The sequence below is a fragment of the Balaenoptera acutorostrata genome, chromosome 10 (assembly GCF_949987535.1).
Source record: "Balaenoptera acutorostrata chromosome 10, mBalAcu1.1, whole genome shotgun sequence".
Lineage (NCBI taxonomy): Eukaryota > Metazoa > Chordata > Mammalia > Artiodactyla > Balaenopteridae > Balaenoptera > Balaenoptera acutorostrata.
In genome coordinates, this window is record NC_080073.1 from 1,068,582 (window position 1) to 1,095,448 (window position 26,867).

The 26,867-nt window shown below is 51.0% G+C and overlaps 1 protein-coding gene and 1 pseudogene across 4 annotated transcripts in view; one reads left to right on the plus strand and one right to left on the minus strand.

The window, feature by feature from the left end:
* Window positions 1–2,765: 2,765 nt before the first annotated feature.
* Window positions 2,766–26,867, plus strand: part of PODXL2 (podocalyxin like 2) — a 39,876-nt gene continuing 15,774 nt past the window's right edge. For 2 of the 4 annotated variants that reach the window (XM_057554565.1, XM_057554567.1), the window contains exons 1-5: window positions 2,766–2,909; window positions 8,372–8,650; window positions 20,506–20,565; window positions 24,974–25,695; window positions 26,336–26,410. In XM_057554565.1, the coding sequence (XP_057410548.1) occupies window positions 2,831–2,909; window positions 8,372–8,650; window positions 20,506–20,565; window positions 24,974–25,695; window positions 26,336–26,410 (1,215 nt within the window). In that variant the 5' untranslated portion in view covers window positions 2,766–2,830. The remainder of the gene's footprint in view (window positions 2,910–8,371; window positions 8,651–20,505; window positions 20,566–24,973; window positions 25,696–26,335; window positions 26,411–26,867) is intronic. The other 2 variants (XM_057554568.1, XM_057554566.1) reach the window with 2 other exon arrangements.
* LOC103016147 (60S ribosomal protein L29-like) lies at window positions 9,994–10,490 on the minus strand (annotated as a pseudogene).

The following is a 26,867-nucleotide window of genomic DNA, read 5'->3' on the forward strand; positions in this document are numbered from 1 at the left end:
GGGACATCTTTGGGGAGCCATGATTCTGCTTACCACACAGTGTATAGAAATACATTTGATTTTCGTATATTGATCTTATATCCTGCTACCTTGCTGAGCTCATTTATTAGTTCCAATAGTTTTTTTAGTGGATGAAAACCTAGGATCGTCTATGTACAAGATTATGTCATCTATGAATGAGGGTGGTTTTACGTCTTCCTTTCCACTCTGGATGCCTTTTATTTCATTTTCTTGCCTACTTGTCTGGCTGGAACCTCAGTACAACATGGAATAGAAGTGGCGAGACTTGACAGCCTTGTCTTGTTGCTGGTCTTGGGGGAAAGCTCTGTCTTTCACCATTAAGCGTGATGTTAGCAGTGGGGTAACATGCCCTTTATCAGGTTGAGTAAGAATCCCTTCTATTCCTAGTTTCTAGAGTGTTTTTGTCATGAAAGGGTGTTGAATTGTGTCAAATGCTTTTTTTCCATCTATTGAGATGATCATGTGGGGTTTGGCCTTTATTCTATTGATAGGGTGAATTGGTTTTCAGATGTTAAATTTTAACCTTGCATTCCTGAGGTAAATCTCATTGGCCATGGTATAAAACTCTTTTTATATGTTGCTGGATTTGGTTTGCTAGTACTTTGTAGAGTATTTTTGTATCTATGTTCATAAGAGATATTGGTCTGCGATTTTTTCCTTGTAACGTCTATGTCTGGTTTTGATATCAGGGTAATACTGACCTCATAGAATGAGTTTGGAAGTGTTTCCTGCACTTCTGATTTTTGGAAGAGTTTATGAAAAATTGGTATTAATTTTTCTTTTAATGTTTGGTGTTCATTTTCATATGGTCGTATATCTCAATCATTTCCATTATGCCTTTTGTGTTTGGTTAATAAATGACCTATATTACTTCCCAATATTTAAAGCAACTTTTTAAATGATCAGATTTAGTACTTCAGTCTAATGGGTATGATGTATGATGTGAAATATGGATCTAACGTTATATTTTCAGATTAATTGACATAACACTATTCAGTAAATATCTATTCTCCACTATGTTGAAAAGCTTCCTCTGTAAAACATTTTCATGTGTACAGTGGTCTGTTTCTGACCTCTCTGTTTCATTTCATTGTTTATGCATCTATTCCAGATTCAATACCACAATATTTTAATTTCCATATGTGTTTTTTTTTTTTAATTTTATTTATTTATTTATTTTTTGGCTGTGTTGGGTCTTCGTTTCTGTGCGAGGGCTTTCTCTAGTTGTGGCGAGTGGGGGCCACTCTTCATCGCGGTGCGCGAGCTTCTCACTATCGTGGCCTCTCTTGTTGCGGAGCACAAGCTCCAGACGCACAGGCTCAGTAGTTGTGGCTCACGGGCCTAGTTGCTCCGCGGCACGTGGGATCCTCCCAGACCAGGGCTCGAACCCGTGTCCCCTGCATTGGCAGGCAGATTCTCAACCACTGCGCCACCAGGGAAGCCCCTGTAGTTTTGATTTGCATTTCTCTGATAATTAGTGATGTTGAGCATCTTTTCATGTGTTTGTTGGCCATCTGTGTCTTCTTTGGAGAAATGTCTGTTTAGGTTACGGTTCTAACACTCAACCAATCTTGCATCCCTAGGGTAAGCCCCACTTAATCATGACATATTAACATATTTAATACACTGCAGCAATCACCTTGCTCATATTTTTTTGTGAAAGTTGCATCTGTGTTTAGTAAGATTGGCTTAGGGTTTTTTTTCTATTTGTGTTATTCCAACTTCATAAAGTGAATTGGGAAGCTTTCTAACTTTGTTCAGGCGGAGTTTATTTGTTGAAGGTTTGACAGAATGCACTCACTCCAAAGGAGAGATATGTCTTTTTTAAGAGGAGATTTTTTTAAATTATCTTTTTATCTTTCCCCATTGTTGGTTGTTTAGCTTTTCTACTGCTTGAATCAGTAATTTGTGTTTTCCTTAAAAGTATCCATTTCAATTACACTTTAAATTTTGTATTGATATGTGTCAAGTTTTGCTTATAATTTTAAAATCGTCTTTTTGTAGTTTTGTTTCCTTTTTCATTCCTAATGGTATTCACTTATGTCCTTTTCTGGATGCTAAAGATTTGTGTGCTCTATTCATCTTTCTCAGGCTTTTAGCAGTCAGTTCTACTGGGTTTTTGTTATTTCAACGATAGAAACTTACTGATTCCTCTGTGTAGGTGTGTGTTAAAGCCTCTTAAGTTGAATACTTAATTCGCTTACTTTTACTGTCTGTCTTCTAATAAATGTGTTTGTGGCTATAAACTCTCCTCTGTGAACTGTTGGCTGCACCCCTCGGATTTTGATATGCAACGTTCTCAATGTCGTTAATTTATAAACAAAGTAACATTTATCTTGTGATTTACCCCCCAATCCTAGAGTTATTTAGAAAGGCATGCGTTTCTGGCTGTGGTTAATGAGCCCTGCGTCCACCGGCGCGGCCTAGGGACCAACCCCTCATGGAAGTTGAGGACCCGCGCTGCGATGGGGCCCGGGGCGCACAGGTGGGCGACCGCTGCCGCGCAGGGTCCGCGCATAGTCTCGCGAGCGCGGCCTTCGGCGCTGGGGCCACGCCCCGCCTCCACGATCCGGGCGCCAGGTGGACGCGGGCCTCAGAAGCGCGAGGTCTGAGGTGCGAGGCGCGAGGCGCCGGCGTCGCGGCCCCGCCCCCGGCCTCCGCGGCGCTGATTGGCCAGTGGCGGGCGGAGGGGCGGGGCGAGTGACGGCCACGCAGACCAATGGGCGTGCGCGCGCCGCCGCCGCCGCCGCCGCCGCCGCCCGCGCGGCCCTGAGGAGCCCAGGCGGCTGCGGAGCGGCGACGCGGCATCATGGGCCGGCTGCTGAGGGCCCCGGGGCAGACGCCACTGCTGCCGCTGCCGCTGCCGCTGTTGCTGCTGCTGGCCGGAGGTGAGCGGGCGGCGGCGGGCGCGCGCTGGGCAGCTCCGCGCCAACAAAGGGCCGCGCGGTCTCGGCGGGCGGCGGGGCGGGGCGGCCGTCCGCGCTCCGGGCGCTGCCGACGGCGCGGGGCGGGGGCCCGCGGTGCGTGTCCGGGCGACAGAGGGCCGCGGGGCCCCGGACTGTGGTGACGGCCGCGGGGGGCGAGCGCGGTGCCGGCACGTGTGCGGAGGTGACGGCAGGTGTGAAGGCGAGGGGGGCGCGCGGGGAGACAGGCCACGGCCACGGAGCGGCGTGTGCGGGGCGGGTCGCACGAGGACGTGGCCTGGCAGCGCGGCGAGCCCTCCGGGGCGGGGGGAGCGTTGGGGGGGTGTGCCCGCGCGCATGTGTGTGCACGTGTGTGCATGCGCGTACGGTCCCGCCCGCCCGCCCGCCGGGTGCCTGCATTGGCTCCTGTCCAGTGGACTCGCCCCGCGGCGCTCCCCGCGTAGGTAGCCCGCGGGCTCGTGGTGCACACGTGTGTGTGTGTGTGTGTGTGTGTGTCCCGGCCCCGGGGGTTGGGGGTGGGGGTCTCTGCTTGATGGTGGCAGCAGAGCAGCCACTGCCCTGGGCTGTGGTGCAAAATCCCGGGGAAGGGCCACTGCCCCTGAGCGCGCCCCTGCGCCCAGCTCAGCGAGGGGACGCCTTCTGCACCATCAGTCCGGGATGAGTAAGGACCCAGGTGATGTGCATGAGAAACGGCATCCGTGTTTGTCTCAGACGCTGCCCCACCTCTGTCCTTGCGTACCTTCAGTCCTCTTTGGAAGAAGGTGGGGCTCACCAAATAAGTACCGCTTGTCCACTCTTTCTCTGTGTGGCAGCCACCCCAGAACTGGCCAGCGAAGTGAGTCAGGACCATGCCCAGCTGTTAACGGTGCCTCTTCCTGGCTAGCCACGGATCACCGTGGGCAGCTTGGCTCCGTCTACCCCCTCTCCCGCCTCCGCCCCCGGGGCGCGCTCTCCATGTGCCTGTTATCACCCCCGTGCTTGGGTGGCGTGTGTCCAGCAGCGTGTCTCCCTTGCGCACCATAGTGTGGGCACCCTGCAAGGACACACAAGCCAAGTGTGTGTGGTAGGTTGGTGGTGCTGGACCATTTCTGTTGTAGCTGCCACTCCAGGGTGCGGGCCACGTGACAGATGCTGCCGGGCAGCTCCCAAATGGGTGTCTGCCAAGGCCTTAGGGATCCCTGGACTTCAGAGCTGCTGATTAGGGGAAGGGTGGGGTGGGCTGATGGTGGAAATCAGAGAAGGGTGTTGGGATCAGGAGCAGATTGCAGGGGAGGTAAAACATGGGGATTATTGAGAGGCCTTGTTTTCCCCACCCCCTTAAGATATAAGCCTGCTTCGTTCGCCTCTTTCTGAGTTCGTTTGGGTCAGATTTTCAGTTCTTTGAGGCTGATCCCCGAATCCTTTTCACGTGCCTTCTTTTTCTCTCCTTTCCACTGGGAGTGATAGAAGTAGCAGAAAATTACAGGTGCTAGAGGGAAAAAAAAAAATCACAAGGAGTGTAATTCTGAAAGTTAAAATCAGGTGGGGGTCTCAAGGCAGATTAGTCATTAAATGCGAAAGCAGTTACACACAGAATGGTTAGGTCTCAGCTACTGTTTTGGTGGGCGAGTTTGAAAATAAGTAATCTCTCGTAATTACCTAAATAGTTACCCACTGTGAAAGCTTTTGAAAATATCAAGGTCTATGTAAAAAAAAATAATCATCAGAGGGAAAAGTAACTTCAAGAAAATGGAAATGTTTATCGCAGAAAGAATGAAAAACCAGATGCCTCTTTTTCACACACAGCTTTTCAGCACAATTATCAGAACCTCTTTTAATTCCTATCAGACTGTTGGGAAAGATAGACAAGGACGGACTGTGGCAGGTGGAGGAGAGAGGTTGAGAGAATGGGGACCCCGCCTAAGTCATGCAGATGGTCGGGAATAGACCCAGCGAATTCGTCGGACCACAGTGCTCTGCGCAGAGAGCTTCACCGACTGAAAAGTATTTTATCCCCAGAGGCGGGAAGTCATCAGGACTGCTGGTCAGACTTCCCCTGAGAGGGCACGTGCAGGTTCCTTGCGGTCCGGGCTGGTCTGGTCAGCAGGATCGAGGCCCACACGGCTGCGAGTCCTCCTCTCCCATCACACCTCGGTTCAGCTCGCAGAGACACCTGTCGGGTTTTGACGAGGCAAAGTGTGTTTGATCCTCCAGCGGTTTTGTGGAGGGTAAACTTCCAAGAATTCTTAAAGTCAGTTGTGCTTTTTTAAAACGGCTTAAGTAATGTCTTTCTCAGTAGGTGGATAAGGAGCTTCTCCTCTTGGCCGTCTCAAAGACGGCTGCTCTGGTGCCCTGGGAACCTGTACAGTTTTTGTTATTTAATTATTTCTCATCAATTGAGTTTTTTCTTCCTGGACTGCATGAGTTTTCCCAGATTACGGTCTTGTAGAATTTGGTTCCTCCAACCCTGAGGATACCAAGTCTGAAAGTAGACCTGTTGTATCAGCTGGTATTTTATATAAGACGTGGATTACATTTTCCGAACAGTGGTTATTTCCCCGAGGGCAGAGGCTGTCTGGTGTTCATTTCTGTGTCTCCAGAGCGGGCCGGGCACAGTACGTGGCACAGAATAGGAACTCGGGGGGGACCGCATTCCTCTGAGCAGTGGAAGTCTGATGCAGATGTTAGCTCCAGTAAGATACTGCCGCCTACCTGAAACCAAAGTAGATCCTAACTGGCATCATATCTGATTGGCAATATTATATGATTCTAACTTTTTAAAAATTAGAAAATAGCTCTCAACCTGAGTACAGTTGGTCGACGAACTATTTCCAAACATAGGGTCCGTGCAGAAATAGAAATAAAAGGGCTTCTTTGTGAAATATAGGGGGCCACTTTGCCAACGTGAGGTCTTTCAGGAGAGGAGCCACCCTGTGGTTTGGGTTTCTCGTGGGACCCAGAGCAGAGTGCTGGGAGGAGAGGGTGTCTTCAGTCTTCAGGTCTGGTCTCTTTCCTTGCTCCTTAAATCCTGTGAGGCGTCCGTGCCATCCTGGGTACTCTCTTCCTTACATATCCTTTGGAAGAAGGGCACATAAAGAGGGGCTTTCTGGTCTTCACGGAGCGTCTGCAGGACCTTTTTGTGAGGAGAAACCAGCTAATTACAGTGCTTCTGTGGGCTGGTTGTTGGACCTTAGTCTCATGAGGCCGCAGTTATCTCATCTGTAAAAGCAGAGGGTGTTGATTTATTTGCTCTCAAACATGTCTTGAGCTCCTGTGACATTTCAGAGACTGTCGAGGCCCCGGCAGGACAAAGGTGAAGCTGACACAGGACGCTCGACTCCGTGCTCACTGCTGAGTGAGGGAGGCTGTAAGGTGGTCTGTTACAGTTCAGCAAGGAAGTGCTGTGATGTGTCGAGAGGCGATGGTAGTGGTGGGTGCCCAGCTGAGACCCGGGGGGCCGGGGCGGCTGCTCCGAGCTGAGGGTGGAAGCAGGAGTAGGAGTTAGGCGGGTGGGTGCAGGTGACCTTACGCGTCACCAGCTTCTTGTTAAAGGCTGTTCGAGACTCTGATGCCGTCTGTGTTTCTTCCCATTAGTCCTAGTTTTTTTCCTTGAAGTCACATAGAATAACTGATCTTTATTATTCACATCAACCTTTTGTTTTAATGCATTTGAAGATATCATTGTCGTTCTTAAACATTCTCTTCGTGGCCGAGAGTGTCCCGGTTCTCTATCCTTCGTGATACTTACGATTGTAGACTGCAGTGTGCTTTTTGCAGTGCAGTTTATACGCTGCATGGAGCTGACCACTGGGTGGCCTTTGCGGCCTGGAGGAATTCTTGTCTTGCTCTGCAGATGAGGCGACCAGGGCGCCGGCGGGGCAGACGCTCTCCTGGAGTCATTCAGCCGGGAAGCCAGGGCGCTTTCGTGCGCCACGCGCTCTTGCTGTGTCTGATCTCAAGACCTGTTTAATCCTCTTCAGCACACTTGTTATTTTGTTATGCCCGTTTCCCTCTACCCCGGACTGCTTTCCTTAAGAAATGTTGTATTCGTGGTCCTGTGTTGTCCAGCTGGTGCGTAGCGTACGAAGGCTCCGTCCCCCCCAGACACGTTCTCTGTTTTTGAGTTCTCAGAAACTCATTTCTCAGTCTGAAAAGCCCTTGTCTTCCTTAGCGGCCACTCATTGTGCGGGCACCCGCCAAGCTTAGGGTTTACTACTTCATAAGGTGCTTATAAGGATTAAAATTCAGATAACGCTTACAAAGCATTTAGCACGTGGCACCAATTGTGTTATCGTTTATTTTTATTATTAAACATCACTAAAAATTTCTATGAACTGCTCTTCAGCCACGTCATAGTGCGCTATAGGCGCAGAGTAGGAAATAAGTCCCGAAATTCCCTCTTTCCTGCATCACTGAATGTTAGTTTTGGAAAAGAAAATTTGGAGGTCATTTCACCCACTTTCCTCATTTTTCGGATGAGGAGACTGAGACCCAACTTTCTGGAAGACTTAACAGCAAGTTAGTGATATTTGTGTAATTAGTAATGATGTTGTGAAACCAGCAAAGAGCACTGTTTCCTGTTCTTAGTGAATGGGAGTGAGAGAGAAGGAAAAAAGATGCCCTTTATTTTATTGTTTTTTGTTTGTTTGTTTTGTAAATTAGGAGAGAGGGGTCCAAGTTTCCAAACAGACGTATCATTACCAGCTCTGGATGAGTTTGACCTGTGACCTCACATGTTTTTTTTTGGTTTTTTTTTTAACATTTATTTATTTGGTTGTGCTGGGTCTTAGTTGAGGCAGGCGGTCTCCTTAGTTGCAGCTCGTAGGCTCCTTAGTTGTGGCTTGAGGACTCCTTAGTTGTGGCTCACCTGCTCCTTAGTTGCAGCACATGGGCTCCTTAGTTGTGGCATACGAACTCTTAGTTGTGGCATGCATGTGGGATCTAGTTCCCTGGCCAGGGATTGAACCCAGGCCCCCTGCTTTGGGAACGTGGAGTCTTAACCACTGTGCCACCAGGAAGTCCCTCACGTGGTCTTAAAGACTGTGTGTTGCTGAAACACAGATCACATTCTTAATGCAGTTTTGGAAAATGTTCAGCCTAGGATAAGAGCCTGCAGAACAGTGTGCCCACAAGGTCCAGGGAAGCAGGGCCCCTTCTCCACTGCCCTGCACCCGCACAGCGTGGTGGAGAGTGGGTACTCGGCAAATGTTTCCTCCCTCTCTCCCGCCCATCTCCCCGTCTCCCGTTTGCCCCTGCTACAGGGAAGGAAGGCTAAGCAGTTTGGCCTTTTGGAGATGAGTACAGCATCTCAGAATCCCCTCGCAACCCCCTGGCGTCAGGAGTGTCCCCGAAGCCCCGCCCTCACCCCTGGGCTCTTGGCTGTTGGAGATGGGTCTCAACCCTGTGCCGCTCTTCCTTCTTAACCACCGGCTTTCATGTCTGTGCAGGAGCATCCCTGGTCACGTGTGCGGCCGGGTCCGAGGAGCCTGGCCCGGAGGGCCTCACCTCCACCTCCCTGCTGGACCTCCTGCTGCCCACTGGCCTGGAGCCGCTGGACTCGGAGGAGCCCAGCGAGGCCATGGGACTGGGGGCTGGCCTGGGAGCCCCTGGCTCTGGCTTCGCCAGCGAAGAGAGCGAAGAGTCCCGCATCCTGCAGCCACCGCAGTACTTCTGGGAAGAGGAGGAGGTGCTGAACGACTCTAGTCTGGACCTGGGACCCACTGCAGGTAGCGCTCTCCCCTAAGATGTGTGCTGCTCACAGCCGCCAAGAGGCCTGGCACAATGCCAAACAGCCCTTTCCTTGGCCAGATCATCTCCTCTCCCTCCCGACCCGCTTTCACCCTCTGCTGTCCACCTGCACCTCAAAGCCAGGTCTCTGGGCTCTGAGGGTCTTACTGGCCCAGGAGGCCCTTTTTACTTTTGTAATATTTACTTCTGTGCTCATATAATTCAGTGTAATGCTTATAGGCTGTGAGGTAAAGAATGTTATTCCTGTCTTAAACGTGAGAAAACGGAGGCTGAGAGAGGTGAAAGCACACCTGAGGTCATACAGCTGTCGAGATGATCAGTCCTGATTCAAGCCTAGGTCTGTCCAAGGTCTCGGGTTTTGTTTGTTTTTTCCCTCTTCTGTGCTGCATTGTCTCTGTTTAAGGTTCCCGGAGGTCAGCAGATCCCGTGTCCCTCCTTGGGTCTCAGAGCCCCACAAGGCATTCTAGGTGCCCTTCCCTCGGCCCTGCACCAGAGCTGGGGTCTGACTCACAGAGCAAGCCCGAGGCCTGGAGCCAGCGGCGCACACAGCTGTGGGCTGATTGCAGGTGCAGCAGAGTGTGCTTGCCGTGCTTCCAGCTACGGCAGCTGTGCGAACGTTCTTGGCCGGCAGGAGCCCGTTTTTAAGCACTGGACTGTCAAACTGTGTGTGCACGTGCATGGGGGTGGGCTGTTCCAGAATTTAGCACTGACTTTCCTTTTTCAAATACATAGTATTTTGGATTTATGTTCTGTAATTATGAAAATAATACATGAAGACTGTAGAAAATATGACAAATACAAAAACAACACAAGAAAACCCACCCATGACATCACAACTGAAAGATAATTAGTGCTAGTAGTTTGGGGTACATCCGTCTAGTCTCTCTTACATGCAAATGGGAATCATTTTTTCCACTTAAAATATTTCTTAAATTTATTTTCACATCATTAACTATTCTTTTGTAACTTGGTTTTCAGTGACTGCCTAGTGTTTCTTCGTGTGGATCATGACCCTCAGTATGAGACGGTTCCCTGCTATTGACTATTCAGTTTGCTTCCAGTTTTAATGATGCTACAAGTATCTCTATATATTTTTGCACTTTTCTGGTTGTTCCTTAGGATAAATTTCTAGAGTAAAATTGCTAGGTCTAAAGATGTATCAATGAGCATCCCACCCAGAAACAGAAGACACAAGCAAACTAAGGTAATCCAGGGAGGTTGTGGTTTGTTTTTTTGTTTGTTTTTTGACAGACCCTCCTCAGGTTTATTTGTACCCATAGCACAGGAGGACACCAGCTCCGTGCAGACAGCAGCCCACAGGTCACACCAGTCCTTCCGTCCTCACGTTGGCAGATAGAGGCCTCCACTCTGCAGCCTTTGTGGGGGCCTGGGCGCCCTTGGGAGCCGGAGCTGGAGCCGCAGCTGCACCTGCCGCTGCAGCCTTGGCCTGGGACTTTGGCCAGCAGAGCCTGAGACCCTTGGCGATGCGGGCACGAGCATGTTTCCCGAGCTTGGGGTGAGCCGTGTAGGCAAGTTGACTGAGCTTGCGGGCGCGGCCCTTTGGGATCTTGGGCTTGACCTCCTTGGGCTTTACGAGAGCCTTGATAGCCTCAGCAGTGCACTCATGGCCTTGGCGTTGTTGGCCTGCATCTTCTTCTGGCCCTTCTTGTTGTACTTCTTGGCAAAGTGTGTGTTCCTCAGGAACTTGGGGTCCACCCCCTTAAGAGATTCGTATCGTTGTGATCGGGGTCTCTTGATGCCGTTTCTGTGGCATTTTCGGGACTGGTTGTGCGTGGTGTGGTTCTCGGGCTTGGCCATGTTTGCACTGGGGCCCGCGGATCCCGAAGCACCTGGGGCCAGAAGAGACCAAGGAGGTTTATTTATAGACCAGTGGACTTACCAGGGGATGGCAAACCCAGAGGAGTTCAGGGCTGCCAGCAGAGGAGTGCTCAGCGCCCCACACCCAAGGGACAAAGAAAGGGACAGATGATAGGAGCCCGCGAGGACAGAGGGGTGGGGAGCAGTGGTCCTGACACGAGCAGTGAGGCGACGGGGAAGAAAGCGGAAGATAGATGCCCGGCCTCTGGCTCCTCCCGTCTCCTGCCAGGATCCCCGTTGCTCTCCTTCCCCTGCCTCTGTGGAGGAGTCCGGTCAGGAAGCAGGGATGTGGCCCGGTTCATGTGATTCACTGGGTCGGTCCCCGGGCAGAGGACGGGGTGGAGAAGGGTGGGGAGTGCGCCTGGGGGTGGGGTGTATCTGACACAGAGGATGGGAATCTTTGCACAGGCGCTTGTTCAGTATTTCCCAGGTGACCTCCAGAAAGGTTGCTCCAGTTTGCGTACCCGTCAGAGAGGGAAATGAATGCCAGATTTTGACCCCTTCCCATCACTGAATTTTGTCACTTGGAGATTTTTGTCAATTTGATAGGCAAAATTATAATAGCCTTTGATTACTAGTAAATTTTAACTGAAGCATGTGTAAGTGAAACCCATACACACTGAATATATTATATTCATTGTGACCATTTATCGTTTTTTTTTATTTGAAGCAAGTGCAGTTAAGAGCAAGCTTTGGAGTTGGGCAGATTCCAAAGTTCCAGCACTACTATTCAATAGCTATGTGATTTTTGGCAGGTAACAACCTAAGACTCAGTTTTGTCTTGTAGGAAATAGTATCACAGTGTCGTGAGGTTTAAATGCAATAGTATGTTTAAAGTGCTTAACACATCGTTAAGTACTCTGAAAATATTAGCTATTATTATTACTTTTCCTTTTTTTTTCTATTGAGGCTTTAATTTTTTTATCACTGTACAAATCTTCTTATAAAGAGGATACTAACCTTTTCTTTGACAAAAATAGAAAAATTTTTTCCAGTTTAGTAATTACTTTTATTTTTATTATAGTAGTATTTGACATATATAAGTGAAGATTTTTATAAGCTTTGACAACCTTTCTTTTGGAATGTTTTTATGTGTTTTTCTTTATGTTTAGAAAAGCCTTTCCCTCCATGAGATAGATGCTCCTTTATTTCTTGTATTCTTTTTCAGCTTAAATTTTACTTGTAACTCTTTCTGCCAGCTGTCATCTGTTAGCGCTGTGGTGTAGGGTGATGATCGAGCTCATCTCCCCGTGGAGCAGGCCTATAGCTACAGCAGCGTTCCTGATAAACCTGTCCTCTCCTCGTTGAAAAGAAGTGCACTTTCCCCTCGCGCTAGACAGTGCTGTGTACTGGGGTCTTCCCTTTTGTCCAGACTCTTGGGATTTTAGTGTGAGGGTAGCCGTCGTCGTTCGAGAGCCTCGGTCTGGAGGGAGCAGCTGTGCGCCGCCTGTCCTCGGATCACAGTGGGGTGCCCCTGGGCCTGGACGGCTCCGTTTAGTCTGCCCCCTGCCCCACCCCCGTGCGTCCCCCCTTCTTTTTCTCTCACGTCGTTTCTCTTCTCCCAGTGGCTTCTCTGGGGCTCACTGAGTGTGACCAGGTCCTCATGCCAGCTCCATGCGGGTGTGTTTCCTGTGTCTGCTGTTCACGCCTGATGGTTGGGGATGTGCATGCCCTGGTGAGGGGGGCGGGGAGGGCTCCGTCTTTGCTCCTTTCCTGCTGCTCTGTTTGCCCACCGTCCTGCCCTTTCCTCAGCTCAGTCTTCTCCAACACCCCGAGGAGATGTGTGCAGAAAGGGGGCCAGGGAATAAAGGCCAAACGTCTTAGCGCTGCAGAAAACGCCCTTGACAGTCTGGCCCAGCCTTACCCCCGGCCCCATCTCCTCCCCTCCTGCAACTGCATCGTCTCATTAGCCTGTTGTCCGCCCTGCATGGCAGACGTGGGACTGATGCACAGGGCCGCTAAGTGCTTTGCCCAAGGTCACCGCTGGTGCGCGATGGGGCTGCGTTGAGAATCAGTGTCCTCTTACTGACAGTGGCTCAGGCCCATCCCCCAAGCCCGCGACGCCCTTACACCCTGTCCCACCTGCTCAGCGTGTTCCTCTCCACCCCGACTGCCTGCTGGGCTGTGTCCTGCTTCAGCACTTATCTGGAGAGCTGCGGCCTCTGAGAGGCTCTTCCAGCTCCCCAGGTGACGGGGCCACTGCAGGTGGCTGGGCTGGTGGTGCCCTGGCCCAGGGGCTGAAGTCCAGTCTGTGTACCTCTCACCAGGCCCTGGGCTGGATGGAAGGCACACCTTTTCCTAATTCATCTGCCAGTGGGGACGTCCCTGTGCTGGCGACGGCCCTGAGGTCAGCCTGCTCATTCCTGCCTCCGTCTTCTCACAGCACACGACACTGTGCTCTGAGGACGCGACAGAGGCAGAGTGTTCGGGCTGTGGGACTGGTGTGTACAGGAAGGGACCGTGTGTGCCGCTCCTCCCGCCCTCTGCCCCCAACCGGGGAAGTCAGAGGCTTCCCGCCAGGGGTCTCGGAGGAAGGAGGGCATCACTCATGGCGTTTGCTGCTCAGGTCGGGGGGACAAAGAGAGAGGCCTGCAAAGGGCCTGCCAGGGTGGGGAGTCTGCCCAGAGTTCAGTGCCAACCTAACAGGCCCCTGGGGACGGGGGTCGCTCCGTGCAGCAGTGGCTGTGAGAGCTGGGGGCCGTGCTGCCGACGGTCCAGCCTCGGGGCGGGTCCTTTAATAACGAGGACATCCGGCCTGGGAATCGAATGCCGAGTTGCGCCAGGCGCCAAGTCAGGTGTTGTAGAGTGTTCCCTCCTCTAATCTTCAGAGAAACAGTTAAGTCTGTATTGTTACTCCCATTGGACCAGTGGACAAACTGAGGCTTGTAGAGTTTGGGTAACAGCTCCCTGAGCGTAAGAACCAGAATTCAAACCCGAGTTGTCAGACTCCAGAGCCTTGGCTCTTTCTGTTGGGTTGCCTCTCAGCTCAGCAGTTTTACTAGAGACCAGCAGTAACGTCTTAGGTTTTGTGTGGGAGTTACCGCCATTTTTTCATAGCGTTTTCTCTTTGCTTAGCTCACCGAACTTCACAGCCGCTCTGTGGGGTCGGCAAGGCAGCAGTTACTGTCTTTGCTTCACACGTGGTGCAACTGAGGCCAAGAAAGCTTGTTAGCTTTGCCCAAGGTCACACGGCTTGTGTGCGGCAGAGCTGAGTCTGGGATCCGGGCCTCCCGAGCAGGTCTTGCCCTGAGAGCACATGGGTGGTGTGTGTCAGAGAGGAACCAGTGCCTCTGATTGCCACTGGAGCTCTGTTCTGCGTCTCATTCTAGTTCGTTGGGCCTGGAAGAACTGGAGCTGGCGCCTTCTCCTCCTGTAGCAGCAATCCTTGGGGGCCCGACGGCAGAGCAGCTGCCTGGCCAGTGATGAGGGCCGTGACCCTGTGTGGGTCCCTTTTCTAATCTTGCCTTCAGTCTCCTCATCTGAAAGTGAGACCGTGGGAGGGATAGATTGAAGTCTTTTCCAGCTTTAAAATATTATGATTCTCTGACATTTCGGGTGGGAAGAGTGGTGTCTACAAAGTAGGGAAAAGAAATGGAACATAAATCACCACTCTGCCAGCTAATCCAGCCAGCCTGAAGCCTGATCAGTTAATTCATGGAAAACTGTTAGTGACTAGGAATAGTTTCCCAGGTTACCTCTCCATCCCAAAACTGTCCTGCTGCCGCCTCACCCCTTTCGCTTTCCAGTCTCCTTAGTAACATTCTCTGCATGCAGCTTTCATCTTCCTAGTGAGCAAGCTAATTAGTGTTCTACAGGACAAGAGATAACTCTTTGGGGTTGGCACGTTCTAGAAACCCAACTCAAACAGGCCCGCAGACCTGTGTGAGAGAGGGGTGTGTATCGGCTTGTAAGGGGTCGGTTTCCGGCCCAGGCAGGTGGGGTCCAGGTGTTGAAACGGCGTCAGAAGCTGTCTCAGCCCATCGTGCTTTGCGTCCCCTCGTCGGTTCCCTCTTAGGCGGTCGTTCTGTGTGGTAGCTGAGCGAGGCCCTCCATCACTCTGCTCTTATCCTCCTGTCACTTAGCAGCCCCAGCACTTCTGGGGAAGACTCAGGTGGAGGCTCGTTGGTCTGGTCTAATCTGGGTCCCAAGCCCCTTGAAGCCAGGGGGTACGGCCCCACACTTCGGGACCAAGAAGAGGGGAGGAGGGCCCCCCAGAGGAGAATCAAGGTGCCATTAACAGAAAGGGGGATGAAATGATGCCCTTGAGTAGGGACATTCCTAAGTGCTTATGTTTCCTCAGTCATTGTCACATACAGTTCTTTTTTCCCTCACGGCGACCTGATGCAGCCTTAAAAGCAGCCTGAGTATTACTGTCTCATGGCAGAGGCGACTGGCTTAGGGAGGTTTACGGGTGGTTTGAGGTTGTGCAGGTGAGTGATGGCAGAGCGGCTCTCAGCTCTGAGGTCTCTGCTTCAGGACCCGCTCCTTCTCTGTGTGAGCTTCTCCCTCACAGCACTTCAGTTACTGTTCGCCTGGAGTGAATTTGTGGAAACCAGATCATCAGAGCAGCTGTCTGCTGGGGTGTGGAAATGGTTTCAGTACAGCGGTCTTGTTGGGTCATATCTGTTATGCAATGATTTGACCTTCCGGGTCACTGCCCACACTTCAGGCATGTTTCCTGACAGTAGCACTTCACCTGGACACCAAAAAAAGAAAGGAAACGAAAAAAGCCCCATATTTTTGTTTTACGCTAGTAGTAAGTATCATTGTATGAAAATCAGAAACATGCAACAAGTTAAAAAAAAAAAAATTCATAACTCCATCATCAACCCAGAGTTTGGGAACAGTAACATTTTGGTGTGTCTCTTACTGGACTTTCTACCCATATAGAAAACAGATAAAATATGCCTTTATGAAAAATGGAATTCGAGGGTACTGATCTTGCGGTTTCACTTACGCACATCTTTCCCAGGCAGTAGACACAGTTCTCCAGCCTCAGCTTTGAGGCTGAGTTGGCATCCCAAGTGTGGACGGGCTGCCCCCTGCCATGTGAAAGCAGGATTGTCCCGTGAGCTGTGCCCTGACGAGAATCCTTGACACTGAATCATCATGAGCTTCCTTAATTGTTTCCTTAGAGTGCGTTTCTAGAAGACAAGTGACAGGATCAGGATGTTTGTCTTCACAGCTTTTTTTTTTTTTAGGTAGAGCCTAGCAACATGTGTTTTTTTACCTTTTTTTTTTTTTTTTGGTTTATTTATTTATTTATTTATTTATTTATTTATTTATGGCTGTGTTGGGTCTTCGTTTCTGTGCGAGGGCTTTCTCTAGTTGTGGCAAGTGGGGGCCACTCTTCATCGCGGTGTGCGGGCCTCTCACTGTTGCGGCCTCTCTCGTTGCCGAGCACAGGCTCCAGACGCGCAGGCTCAGTAGTTGTGGCTCACGGGCCCAGCTGCTCCGTGGCATGTGGGATCTTCCCAGACCAGGGCTCGAACCCGTGTCCCCTGCATTGGCAGGCAGATTCTCAACCACTGCGCCACCAGGGAAGCCCTTCACAGCTTTTTGTTCATGCTTTCCCCACCAGACTGTGGCCCGATTTCTGTTCCCATCAGCAGCAGGTGGAGTGCCTGTTCCCGTGCTCACCCGGTACCGAGTATGGTCCTTAAATGCACTCCTATGTTGTCAGGTTGGTAGTCCAAAAGGCTTATCATCTGGTTTAGTTTACATTTCTTTGATGACTACTGAGGTTGACCATTAAAAAGTCATGTTTAATTTACTGAAAGCTTCCCTTGCACCTCTGTTTTATACAAATCTATTGTGAATTTTGTGAATGTTTTTGTAAATATTAACACTCAGTTGAATAACTGGCTTGCGTGTTGCATTCAGGGGACAATTTTCAGTGATTTGACATTAACCTAAAGGGATGTTTAAAGTGATCTTTCAAGGCCAGTGGCCCTGATGCCTGTTTTAATTCCTTGTCTTAAAGAGAGGAATCAGTTCATTACCGTTTCAGCTGAGGCCGAAGGTCACATGAGAGGATGGCCACCCTGGAAGGCAGAAATAACGTCCAGTGCAACCTTGACAAAAAGGGAAAAAGACCTACAAAACTGGGGTGAAGTATTAGGAGGGAAAAAATGCGACATGATCTATTTAGGGAACAAAAGCCAGCACTGTAGTGAGATTAAGAGAAAAACAAAAAGGCCTAGACGCAGCTTAAGTGCCGATGCTGGGTGAGTTAAGAGGTCTTCCTTTACCCTCTGATCTGTTAGCCTCCGGTTCGTCAGTCGTGTTCAGTGTTTAACAGTCCCTTCACCAGACATTTACTGCATGCATACTCTTTTGATTTCATGACCACCCTTAAAACTGGCGAATCCAGAATTTTCACAAGAGGAGATAAATGACAAGGGGAAGGGTTGAGAATAAGGAATAATTACAGTTATGTAGCCCCAGGAAAAGAAGGCTAAACTGGGGCAACTAAGAGAATATGTAGGGATTTTTCCCCCTGAGGAAGATGCTTCCCAGGTTCTCCTCATTTAGCAGATAAAACAGAAATGGGCTTAAGTTGTAAGCGAACCATCCCAGTTGGGTTTAAGGAAATTGGGGAGAAAAAAAGCCAATGACACAGAAATGTCTCCCTAAGGAGGCCAAGACATGTTCTTGAAGAAGATTGCAGCGTGTCTTTCTAGACGTTGTCTAAAAATTCCCTTCCGAATAATTTGCCCTTATGCGTACATAAATAATATGTATACGTATTATGTATGCATACATACATAATTCTGCAATTTACAGTCTGTACAATTTTATTTGTGTTGGAATAAAGATAAATAAGAAATTCGCTATATTGAGTCACCATTAAAGTAACTTATAGCAATGCCATCATGCCTCGGCCAAGGGCCCAGGCCCGTCAGGGAACCTCCAAGGTTCTTCTGCTGTCAGGACCCTGGACTCCTCGGGGTCCCGCCGCAACTACACCTGAGCACACAGCGGTGTGCCTGGCTGTGTGCTGAGCTCTGGGATGCAGAACCTGCAGGTGACTTTCAGGGGAGGAAAGAGTGCCTCTGTGGGCCCAGGGTTGTGCATCCCTTATGTCATTCATTTTAGCCTCACGTTCCAGAGCGGTGGCTGTGCGGAGCCCCCGGGCCGGTCACCCAGAATTCCAGCCCCGCTTGCAGAACCTGAAGCTTGGCCTTGGCTCTTACATGTCACCCAGGCTGGTGACCGAAGCCCAGCTTCAGAGGATCGGGACCAAGGGGGTGATGCCGCTGCGTCAGCTGAAGCTAGCTCTGGCGCTGCCTGGCTGACCGGGAACGTGTCTTGAGAGACTGGGTTCGACCACACGAGAACCTGAGGTTGGCAGCTTTACAGCTGCAACAGGTCTGGGCCTCACCACGCAGAGCAAGTGTCATCCCTTCTCTGAGCTTTGCTCTGCATCTGTGAAAGCAGGGCTGTGGGCCTGCTGATGTCACAGGGCCCCACTCTGGAATGTGCAGGCCTGATGTTCCGAAGCGCTCTGGGGAAGATGTCGTTTCCAGCGAAGCCACTTGGGGGTGCTGCTGCTCCCCGCACTGTTGGCCGGTGTTTCAGGCAGGGGAGCTAATGGGAGCGGGTGCGTTGGACGAGGTCCCAGGTGGGCCTCTGGTATCTCAGGGATAGTGAGGGCACCTGGTTGGCTGAGCCCCGGGCAGCTTGGCCACTCCTTGACCCTCCACCCTTTGAGGCCAAGCTGGAACCTCCGCCTGGGGGACCTGCTCTGTGAGGGACCTTTACTGTCTCTCCATTGCCCCCGCTGTGACCGCCCTCCGGGGCACAGGGACAGGCTTTGACTCGCTTTCAGGCTGTCTCGAACGTGTCTCCTGGGCATCTCTGCCTGCTCACACCTGTGTCCAGATATGTGGTGTGTTTGTCCCTGACAGGCTGTTGGGGTTTGTGGAGCCCTACTCTGACGCCTGAAGCAGGTGGAAAAGGAGGGCAAAGCCTGGGCTCCTAGTAGGATGGAGCACCACTGTCCGTGTCCACGGGGCTGTCAGTGCACAGGTCTCTGGTCCAGTGTCCAGGATTTGGGGCATCAGGCCGTCCTTGATGCTGCTCCTGGAGACCGGAGCGCTGGCAGGGGCTGCCTTGCCTGGGGGGGAGACCCATTCCCTCCCGTCATCCTGCGATTTCTGGTGCATTTTCTCCACGACCTCCCTCTAGTCCTCCCCTCCTCCCTCCGGTCCCCTCCTCCCCCCTCCCTCCGGTCCCCTCCTCCCCACTCCCTCCGGTCCCCTCCTCCCCCTCCCTCCGGTCCCCTCCTCCCCCCTCCCTCCGGTCCCCTCCTCCCCCCTCCCTCCGGTCCCCTCCTCCCCCTCCCTCCGGTCCCCTCCTCCCTCCTCCCTCCGGTCCCCTCCTCCCCCTCCCTCCGGTCCCCTCCTCCCCTTCCCTCCGGTCCCCTCCTCCCCCCTCCCTCCGGTCCCCTCCTCCCCCTCCCTCCGGTCCCCTCCTCCCCCTCCCTCCGGCCCCCTCCTCCCCTCCCTCCCTCCGGCCCCCTCCTCTCCCCCCACTCCGGCCCCCTCCTCCCCCTCCCTCTGGTTCTCTCCTCCCTCCTCCCACTAGTCCTCTCCTCCCACCTCTTCACTCTGCCCATCTCCATCCCTCTCCTTTTCCTCCATTGTCATTTTACTCCTGGTCCCTGCAAGATGAGTGCTGAGGCTTCCTCACTCCTCCAAGGTCGCTAATCTCTGGAATCTTGGTCTTCCTCCCGTGGACACCTGAGTGGGACGAACGCTCCCCTCCTTCCCCACTGGGATTGTTCACCTGCCTTGTGGCATCTGTATTCCTTTCTCCTGGAGGTCTGAAACTCTTAGTCCACATAGCCTGCCCTGTCCCCTGCCTTCTCTGTTTTCTGGTGGGTAACTTTATATTTGCAGAAAACTTACAAGAATAATTCCCATATACCCTTCACTTAGATCCCCCATTGTTAACATTTTGTCACATTTGCTTTGTTATTCTGTGTATGTATATATGGACGTATAGACAAGAGTTTTTCCTAAATCACTTGACAGTAAGTTGCAGGCAAAATTCCCCTTGACCCTTAAGTACTTCAGTGTGTATTTCTTAACAAAGACATTCTCTTACCAAACCACAGTACAATGATCAAAATCAGGAAATTGACATGGATACAATACTGTTATATAACTACAAACTTTATTCAAACTTTGCCAGTTTTCCCAGCAATGTCCTTAGTAGCAAAAAAAAAAAAAAAAAAAAAAAAAGTTACTGTTTCCAGTTAACTGTTCAGTCCGGGATCATGTACTGCCTTTAGTTCTCATGTGTCTTTTGTCTCTTTTATTCTGGAACACTCCAGTCTGTCTTTTATGATTGTGATGTTTGTTTTTTTAAGGAGACAGGCCAGTTATTTTGTAGAATACTTCTCAATTTTGGTTTGTCTAGTGTTTCGCCATAATTAGATTCAGGTTCTGCATTTTTGGAAGGAATGTCATACACAGTTTTTCTTTCTCAATTCATCAGACCGCGGTTACTCTTGGACAAGGCTCAGTTTCTTTGCTTGTTAGTCTGCATTCACATTTGGATCCGGTCCCACCGTCCACTCCCTTGGGACCCCCGTTTTCATCCCACCAGCGTCTGTCCCCCAGCCGCCCCTGTGTCACCTCCTGTCATACTTCCGTAGTCTATGCCCCCGGTGGGCCTCCCATTAGTTCTCATTTCTGGTGTAGGAGGCATTTCCCATATTCAGATCATATGCAGGCTTGTCAATAGACGATTGGTCGTTTCCTGCCTGGCCCTCTTTCCTGGATCCTGGCTTACCACTCAGGTGTTTACTGTGCTCCTCATTTGTGGCGCGCGCTTCCAGAGTGCTGCTGTTTTCTCTTATGATTTAACAATATGAGCATTCCTTTAATGTTGGTCGTGGAGGAAGAGCTCAAATTAACAGGGTGTTTGTACTGTTGGCGGTGCCCAGGTTCATCTCACTGGATCCAGACCACAGCCCTGTGTGCTGCGTACTCTTCGTTTTTTACAGGTAAGGAAGAGGAGGCACATGGACGTTAGGTTCCGTGTCCAAGGCCATACAGTTGATAAGCAGTGAAACTGAAATCACACAGTAAAAGGGAAAGGAATAATTTTGGATGCTGAGAGGTGGTAAAAAAAAAAAAAGTAGAAAAAGAAAATTCTGCTGATTCCCAGCACCAGTGAGCATCAGTTAGTGATTTGTCCAGTCACCAGAGACGAGAGGCTGGAAGAGGGTGGAGGCTTGCTGGGAGATGTCAATTTGGGAGACTTTAGTGTTGAGGCAATAGATAAAGTCTTCAGAAACAGTGAACTCACTGAGAAAGAAGTGCAGAAATTGTGAGTCCAGGGCGGATGGTTTGGAAGTGGTCACATTTAGGGAGAGGGGAGAGGAGCTGACACAGATTGTAAAGGATACTCTGCATCGTGACTGGAGGCCCTGTTCTCTCCCTGTGGGGACACCCTGGGTGTGGGAGGTGGAAGGTGGGAGACGGGCTCAGCGAGCAGGCCTTGCTCTCTTGTCCACTCCGCCAGGCTCTGTGTTAGGTGCTGGGGACACAGGTGAAGAAGATCCCCCTGCTTGTCCAGAGGAGCTTGTAACCTAGTGAGTCCTGTTTTATTCTGTTTAGGACAGTAGACGAGTGGTTGCTTTCAATGTTATTTGTATAAGACACATTTGTCAAAAGTGTCTCCAAAGCTTAGAATATCCATGCTAGAAAGAACCTTAGAAATCCTAGGCATGGGCATCCTCATTTGTCTCAGGAAAAACTGAAGCCCAGGGTAGCTGAGGAATTCCGTTGCTCAGACAAGCAAGGTGGTGGCAAGCCTTCTGGCTCCCAGATCATGTCACCAACAGTATGACCACTGTGACCCCTGTGTTTGGCATGTGTCAGCATCAGGGTGAGTAGAGGGGTTGTCTGGTCAGCTTGCCCCTTGGGGACTGTCCCGCCCCAGTGGGACTCTGTGGGTCAGTGCCTCGCCATTCTGCCACGGTCCAGGCTCTCTCTGAGCTGCTGGCTATTTCCAGTGCTTCTTGAGGGTTTCCAGTGCCCTTTGCCTCTGGATTTCACTGTTTCTGTTAATGGAATGGCTCTTCCCACAGTGCTCACTTCCTCCCGTTAGCCAGCTGCCTCTGCCCCAGGGCCAGCTCTTGCATCCGTTCCTCTCTCGTCACTTCCACTATTGTCACTCCATTTATCTCTCCTGATCCACTGTGACAAGCCCCTAACTCTTCTCTGCTCTCTTCCATCCCCTCCTTCATCTAATTCTTGTGCATTGCTGTCAGATTAATCCTCTAAGAATGAAATTGCACGATTGTAAGGGCTTTTTGTATGTTTTATTGCCCAAACACCCATCTGACATTCTGTTACATAGATTCCCGCCAGGTGGTCAGCCAACCCATTTCAGTCATGTTTTTATTTTGCATTTCAATTTTAAACAGGTCTGTTATAAAGTTCTTACTTCTATTGAAGTAAAACATTTTTGTTCTTCTTGTTTTATGGTTTAATTGTCTCTTGAATCTCTGAAGATGTTAATGATCAGTTCTTCAAAGTGCTTCTTTTTTTGACAAGATTAGCCCTTCTCTCAGAGGCCAGTTGCTTTGCTTTCTCACCCTCATGCTTTTTCCTGAGCCTGGCTTTCCTCAAATGTCTTGTGAATCTTGACTGTTCTTCCATGTTTGTACAGGTGGTACTAGATTGCTCAGTTTTAGGGGCTGTCATGGGTTTCCTCAGCAGTTCTGTGGTCACTGTCCCACCAGCAGGCCTCAGCCCAACTGCTCTGTGTGGGGAACAGGTCAGCTTCCCTACAGAGTGTGTGCAGGGGTGGAGGAGGGGAAGATCTTAAATTTCTAAGTCTCTGCTGCCCTGAAGAGTATAATTAACAAAAGTGGGGTGGTAGACTGTTTCAATTATTCATTTAAATGTTATAGTGGGAGTTCAGTGATCAGCTTCTACAAATCATACTTTTTCTTATGAAAAGTAATAATTCTTAGAGCCCTCTGGATCCTCGTTCTAATTTGAACAATTGCTCTCTAGGCCTGCTTCCCAGCTTCTGTCCTGAGATTGATTTTCATGACATTTCTCTTATATTTCTTGATTTCCCATGTCTTTTTGGATTTCTTGGAGAACTTCCTTAATTCATTCTCTCAGAATCTGTGGATAAGAAAACCTTTAAGTCCTTACATACATGACAGTGTCTTTATTTTGTAATCACATTTGAATGATAGTTTAGTTGGGTATAAAACTCCAAGTTCAAAATAAGAATTTTGAACACATTTTTCTGTGGGAGGTGGAAGGTGGGAGACGGGCTCAGCGAGCAGGCCTTGCTCTCTCAGAGATCAAGAATTTTGAACACATTTTTCCCTCTTGAATTTTCCCTCAGAATTTTGAACACATTTTTCCCTCTTGCAATCTAGTGTTATTAATTAGAAGCTTGATGATGATTTGATAATCTGTTTCTTGTTCCTTTATAGGTAGCCCTCTGAGAGTTGGACTGTCGTAGGAATGAGGCTAGGTGTGAGTCTTTTATGATTCACCTTGTTTATTACCTTTCCAACATGACAATACATGTTGTGAGGCCTGGGAACTTTGTTTGGCTATTATTCTCTCCATTTTATTTCTATCTTTTTGAAAATCATATTAGCTAGTTGCTAGACTTCGTACATTGATCACCTATATCTTTTAGCTTTTCTTTCCTTTTGCCTTTGTTCTGATGACTTTTCCTTGATTTTTCTTCTAGCTGTTCTATCGAATTTTCACATTTAAACAATTGAGTTTCAGTTTCCAAGAAGTTTTCTTTTTTAAAGATTACTTGATTTTCTTATTAGCCTGTTCTTATTTTAGGGATGCAATATTTTTAGGTCTTTCTGAGGATACTCATTAGAATTTTAAAAATTATCTTGTGTTCCCTGAGTTTTCTGTTCTGTGTCCTTGCTAACCCCGCAGTAGTTCTCTCTCCTTAATTCTGATGGAAAGAGAGTCCTCCTCCTCCACTGCTGACTTTTCCTGTGTTTATTTTGGCTGAGGGATTATCTGATCTTATGATCTCATCTGCTTTCCATGTTCCCAGAAATTTATCTAAATTTTTTAGACTTTCATTTTGACAGTGAAAAAAAAAATTCTGTCATCTGACAGAAATTTGGGAGGAGGAGAATGAGCAGCTCAGTCACCACCCTAGACCTTTCCCAGCCCTCTCAGTTCTATGCAGTATTTCAGAACTGTCTTTGATATTTATTATTTTGAAACAAAATGGCAGCCAATAACAGTTGCTACCTAGATATAGATTCTGATATTTGAATGAATTTCCAACAAAACTGGTCTGTGCTTTTCACGTGTCATTATCCTGACAGGGACTGGGGTGCGCTGAGAAGCCAGATGTCCTGGTCTCCAGGAGACCTCCGTATTCTACTTCAGAGTGTCGTTCCAGGGATGGCAGGGAGAGGAACCTCCCCTTCCACCCGCTGGCAGTGGCCCCGTGAGTGCTGGAAGGCTCCAGATGCTGGGTGGGCTCAGCCAGTGCCCCTCTCTGCTCTCCCAGCGTCTTCCATTTCCCAGTCGGGACCTGATTTACAGAATAAGAGCACTGGCTAGGGACAGTGGTGGTCATCTGTGATCAGAGGGCTCTCAGACCTCATTGGGGGGTTTCACCTGGAAGACCCCCCACCCCAGCCCATGAGAAGAGGGGTGGAGGGTCGTGATGGGGTCTCCCGGGAGAGCCCAGACAAGGCACCTCAGGGACCCTGTGCGCCAGATGTTAGCGGGCCACCTCCGGGGAGCGTGTAGGCGTCACACCTTCCCGTGGTCGTGGGACTTCAGTGGCAGATTTGTGTCGTTTTATTCCCATGAAGGAAGTGAGGACCAGCCTGGTCTTTGTCCCCCCAGTCCGTCCCCACCAATCCAGCCTATTTCCCACTCCTTTCCCACACGATCAACTGTCCAACCTCCCCCCCGTTCCCCGAGGGTCTCACGGTTCTTTTTTTTTTTTTTTTTTTTTTTTTTAATTTTATTTATTTATTTATTTATTTATTTATTCATTTATTTATTTTTGGCTGTGCTGGGTCTTCGGTTCGTGTGAGGGCTTTCTCTAGTTGCGGCAAGTGGGGGCCACTCTTCATCGCGGTGCGGGGACCGCTCTTCATCGCGGTGCGCGGGCCTTTCACTATCGCGGCCCCTCCCGTTGCGGGGCACAGGCTCCAGACGCGCAGGCTCAGCAGCTGTGGCTCACGGGCCCAGCTGCTCCGTGGCATGTGGGATCTTCCCAGACCAGGGCTCGAACCCGTGTCTCCTGCATTAGCAGGCAGATTCTCAACCACTGCGCCACCAGGGAAGCCCCCACGGTTCTTTTTATCATCTGTTCAGCACGTACTCAGTAAATCAACGAATGATGACGCTCGTAAATGAATGCTCCATCTCTGTCTGTAGATTACGGTTTTCCCGACCTGACTGAGAAGTCTGGGCCCATAGAGGATACCGGCCAGAGTCGGGAGGGGGCGAGCCTCCCGTCTCCCCTGCCCAAGATGAGCCTGGTGGAGCCTCCCTGGCATGTGGTCCCCGGAGAGGAGGAGGAGGAGGAGCAGCTGCTGCCTGTGACCAGGTCCCAAGAAGAACCCCAAAGTCAGGTCCACGGCTTTCCTCCCACCAGCAGCAGCCAGACCCCAGGGGCCCCCGAACACCGGCACGAAGAGTCTGGGGACCAGGCCTCCTCGGGTGTGGAGGTGGGGAGCAGCGTGGAGCCGAGCCTTTCCCCGCCCACAGTCACCCCAAGTCCAGTGGCCCTGGGGGGTCAGGATGTGGCCGACTGGGGGGCAGGGGGCACGGGGCTGCCAGCCGCAGGGCACGGGCTAGAGTTGGAGGCCCCTCGGGAGCCCAGTGAGGAGGCCACTGCGGGAACAGCTGGCTTGGCCGGCCAGCCGGGGGAGGGACCGTCCCCGGCCTCGTTCCCTCAGACAGAAGCTCCCAGCGGGGCTGAGGCCTCAGACGAAGACCCCACGCACCCTGGAGCCTCAGCCTCTTTCTCACTGGCCCCTGGAGACACGGAGCTGACACCTTCCTCTGCTGCCGTGGGACGCGAAACCCTCAGCCAGCTGCCCCAGGAAGGGCAGACCGCCGACGCTCCGTCTAGAACACCCTGGGACTCCACGCAGGTAAGTGAAGGTGCTCGCGGGCTGCCCGGCCGTGCCCAGCTCGCGGCATGGGGAGGGCTCTGCCGGGCCCCGGGGCGGCGGGTGGGTCCCGGGCAGAACTTCGGGGGCACAGCTCGTGGCCCAGCAGTGGGCGTCCTCTCCACACTGAGGTGCACGGGCTCGGCACCCCCGCCCAGTCGTCATGGGTTCGGGTGCCCTCTGCTCGTCCCAGCCGCCGAGGGTGGGTGCTGGCAGCGCTCTGGCCAGCCCCACCTCCACGCCCCCCACCACTGTGCGGTTGCCCCTGCTCTCCTCCTCACCCGCCCACCCCGACACCAGAAGGAGAGGAGGGGTCCCAGGTGGTCAGCTGTGCATCTGGCCCACAGGCGTGCTACTGTTTGCCCTTGAGAACATTACACATGAGTTTGCCTTCAAAAGCCTCTAGGCTGGCGCCTGCAGCCGGGCCCCTGTGACACGGCTCCCGCCTCCACTCCCTGCAGACATCGGGTTTGTGAACCCTGGCCGGGTCCTGGGCATGTCACCTTGCGGAGGCTGTCTGCTCTCACCCAGCTGTGACACCCGTGCCTGGCCTCGCCCTCCTAGCTTCTCACAGGGTTCTGTCCATCCTCCCTCCAGATGCCCTTCTTATTTCTTTGCACAGGTGATCTGCAAAGACTGGAGCAACCTAGCCGGAAAGAACTACATCATCCTGACCATGGCGGAGAACGTGGACTGTGTGAGTGCTGGTGGGGCGGGCCGGGCCGGGCCGGGGTGGGTGGCCTGGCCCTTCGGGGGCGGGGGGTGGGGAGCCGGCTCCCACCAGCGTCTGAGAAAAGAGTGCTCTCGGGTTTTTAAATCCCCAAGGCTCTTTGTGCTTGCCCCTCTCCGTTTTTGATTCTGTGTGTGATGTCGTCTCTCTCTGAGGATATTGAAATTGTTTTTTAAAGAGATGTTTTCTCCCTGTATAGGATGCTTTCCCCATTGGTTAGTTTTGTTCTCAATTTTCCACGTGCGTCCTCTCCTCAGATGTCTGGCGGCGTTTGTTTGGTGCTGTTTAAGGAGGGCCAGCAAAAGCTGGTCGGAAGCTTTGAGCCTGGGGGTGGGCTTCACTGTAGCTTCTCGGGAGGGTGGTCTGGCTGGGCCATTTCATTTGAAAATTTCTAATGTCAGTGTCTTTAGGGCCTTCCTCTTGG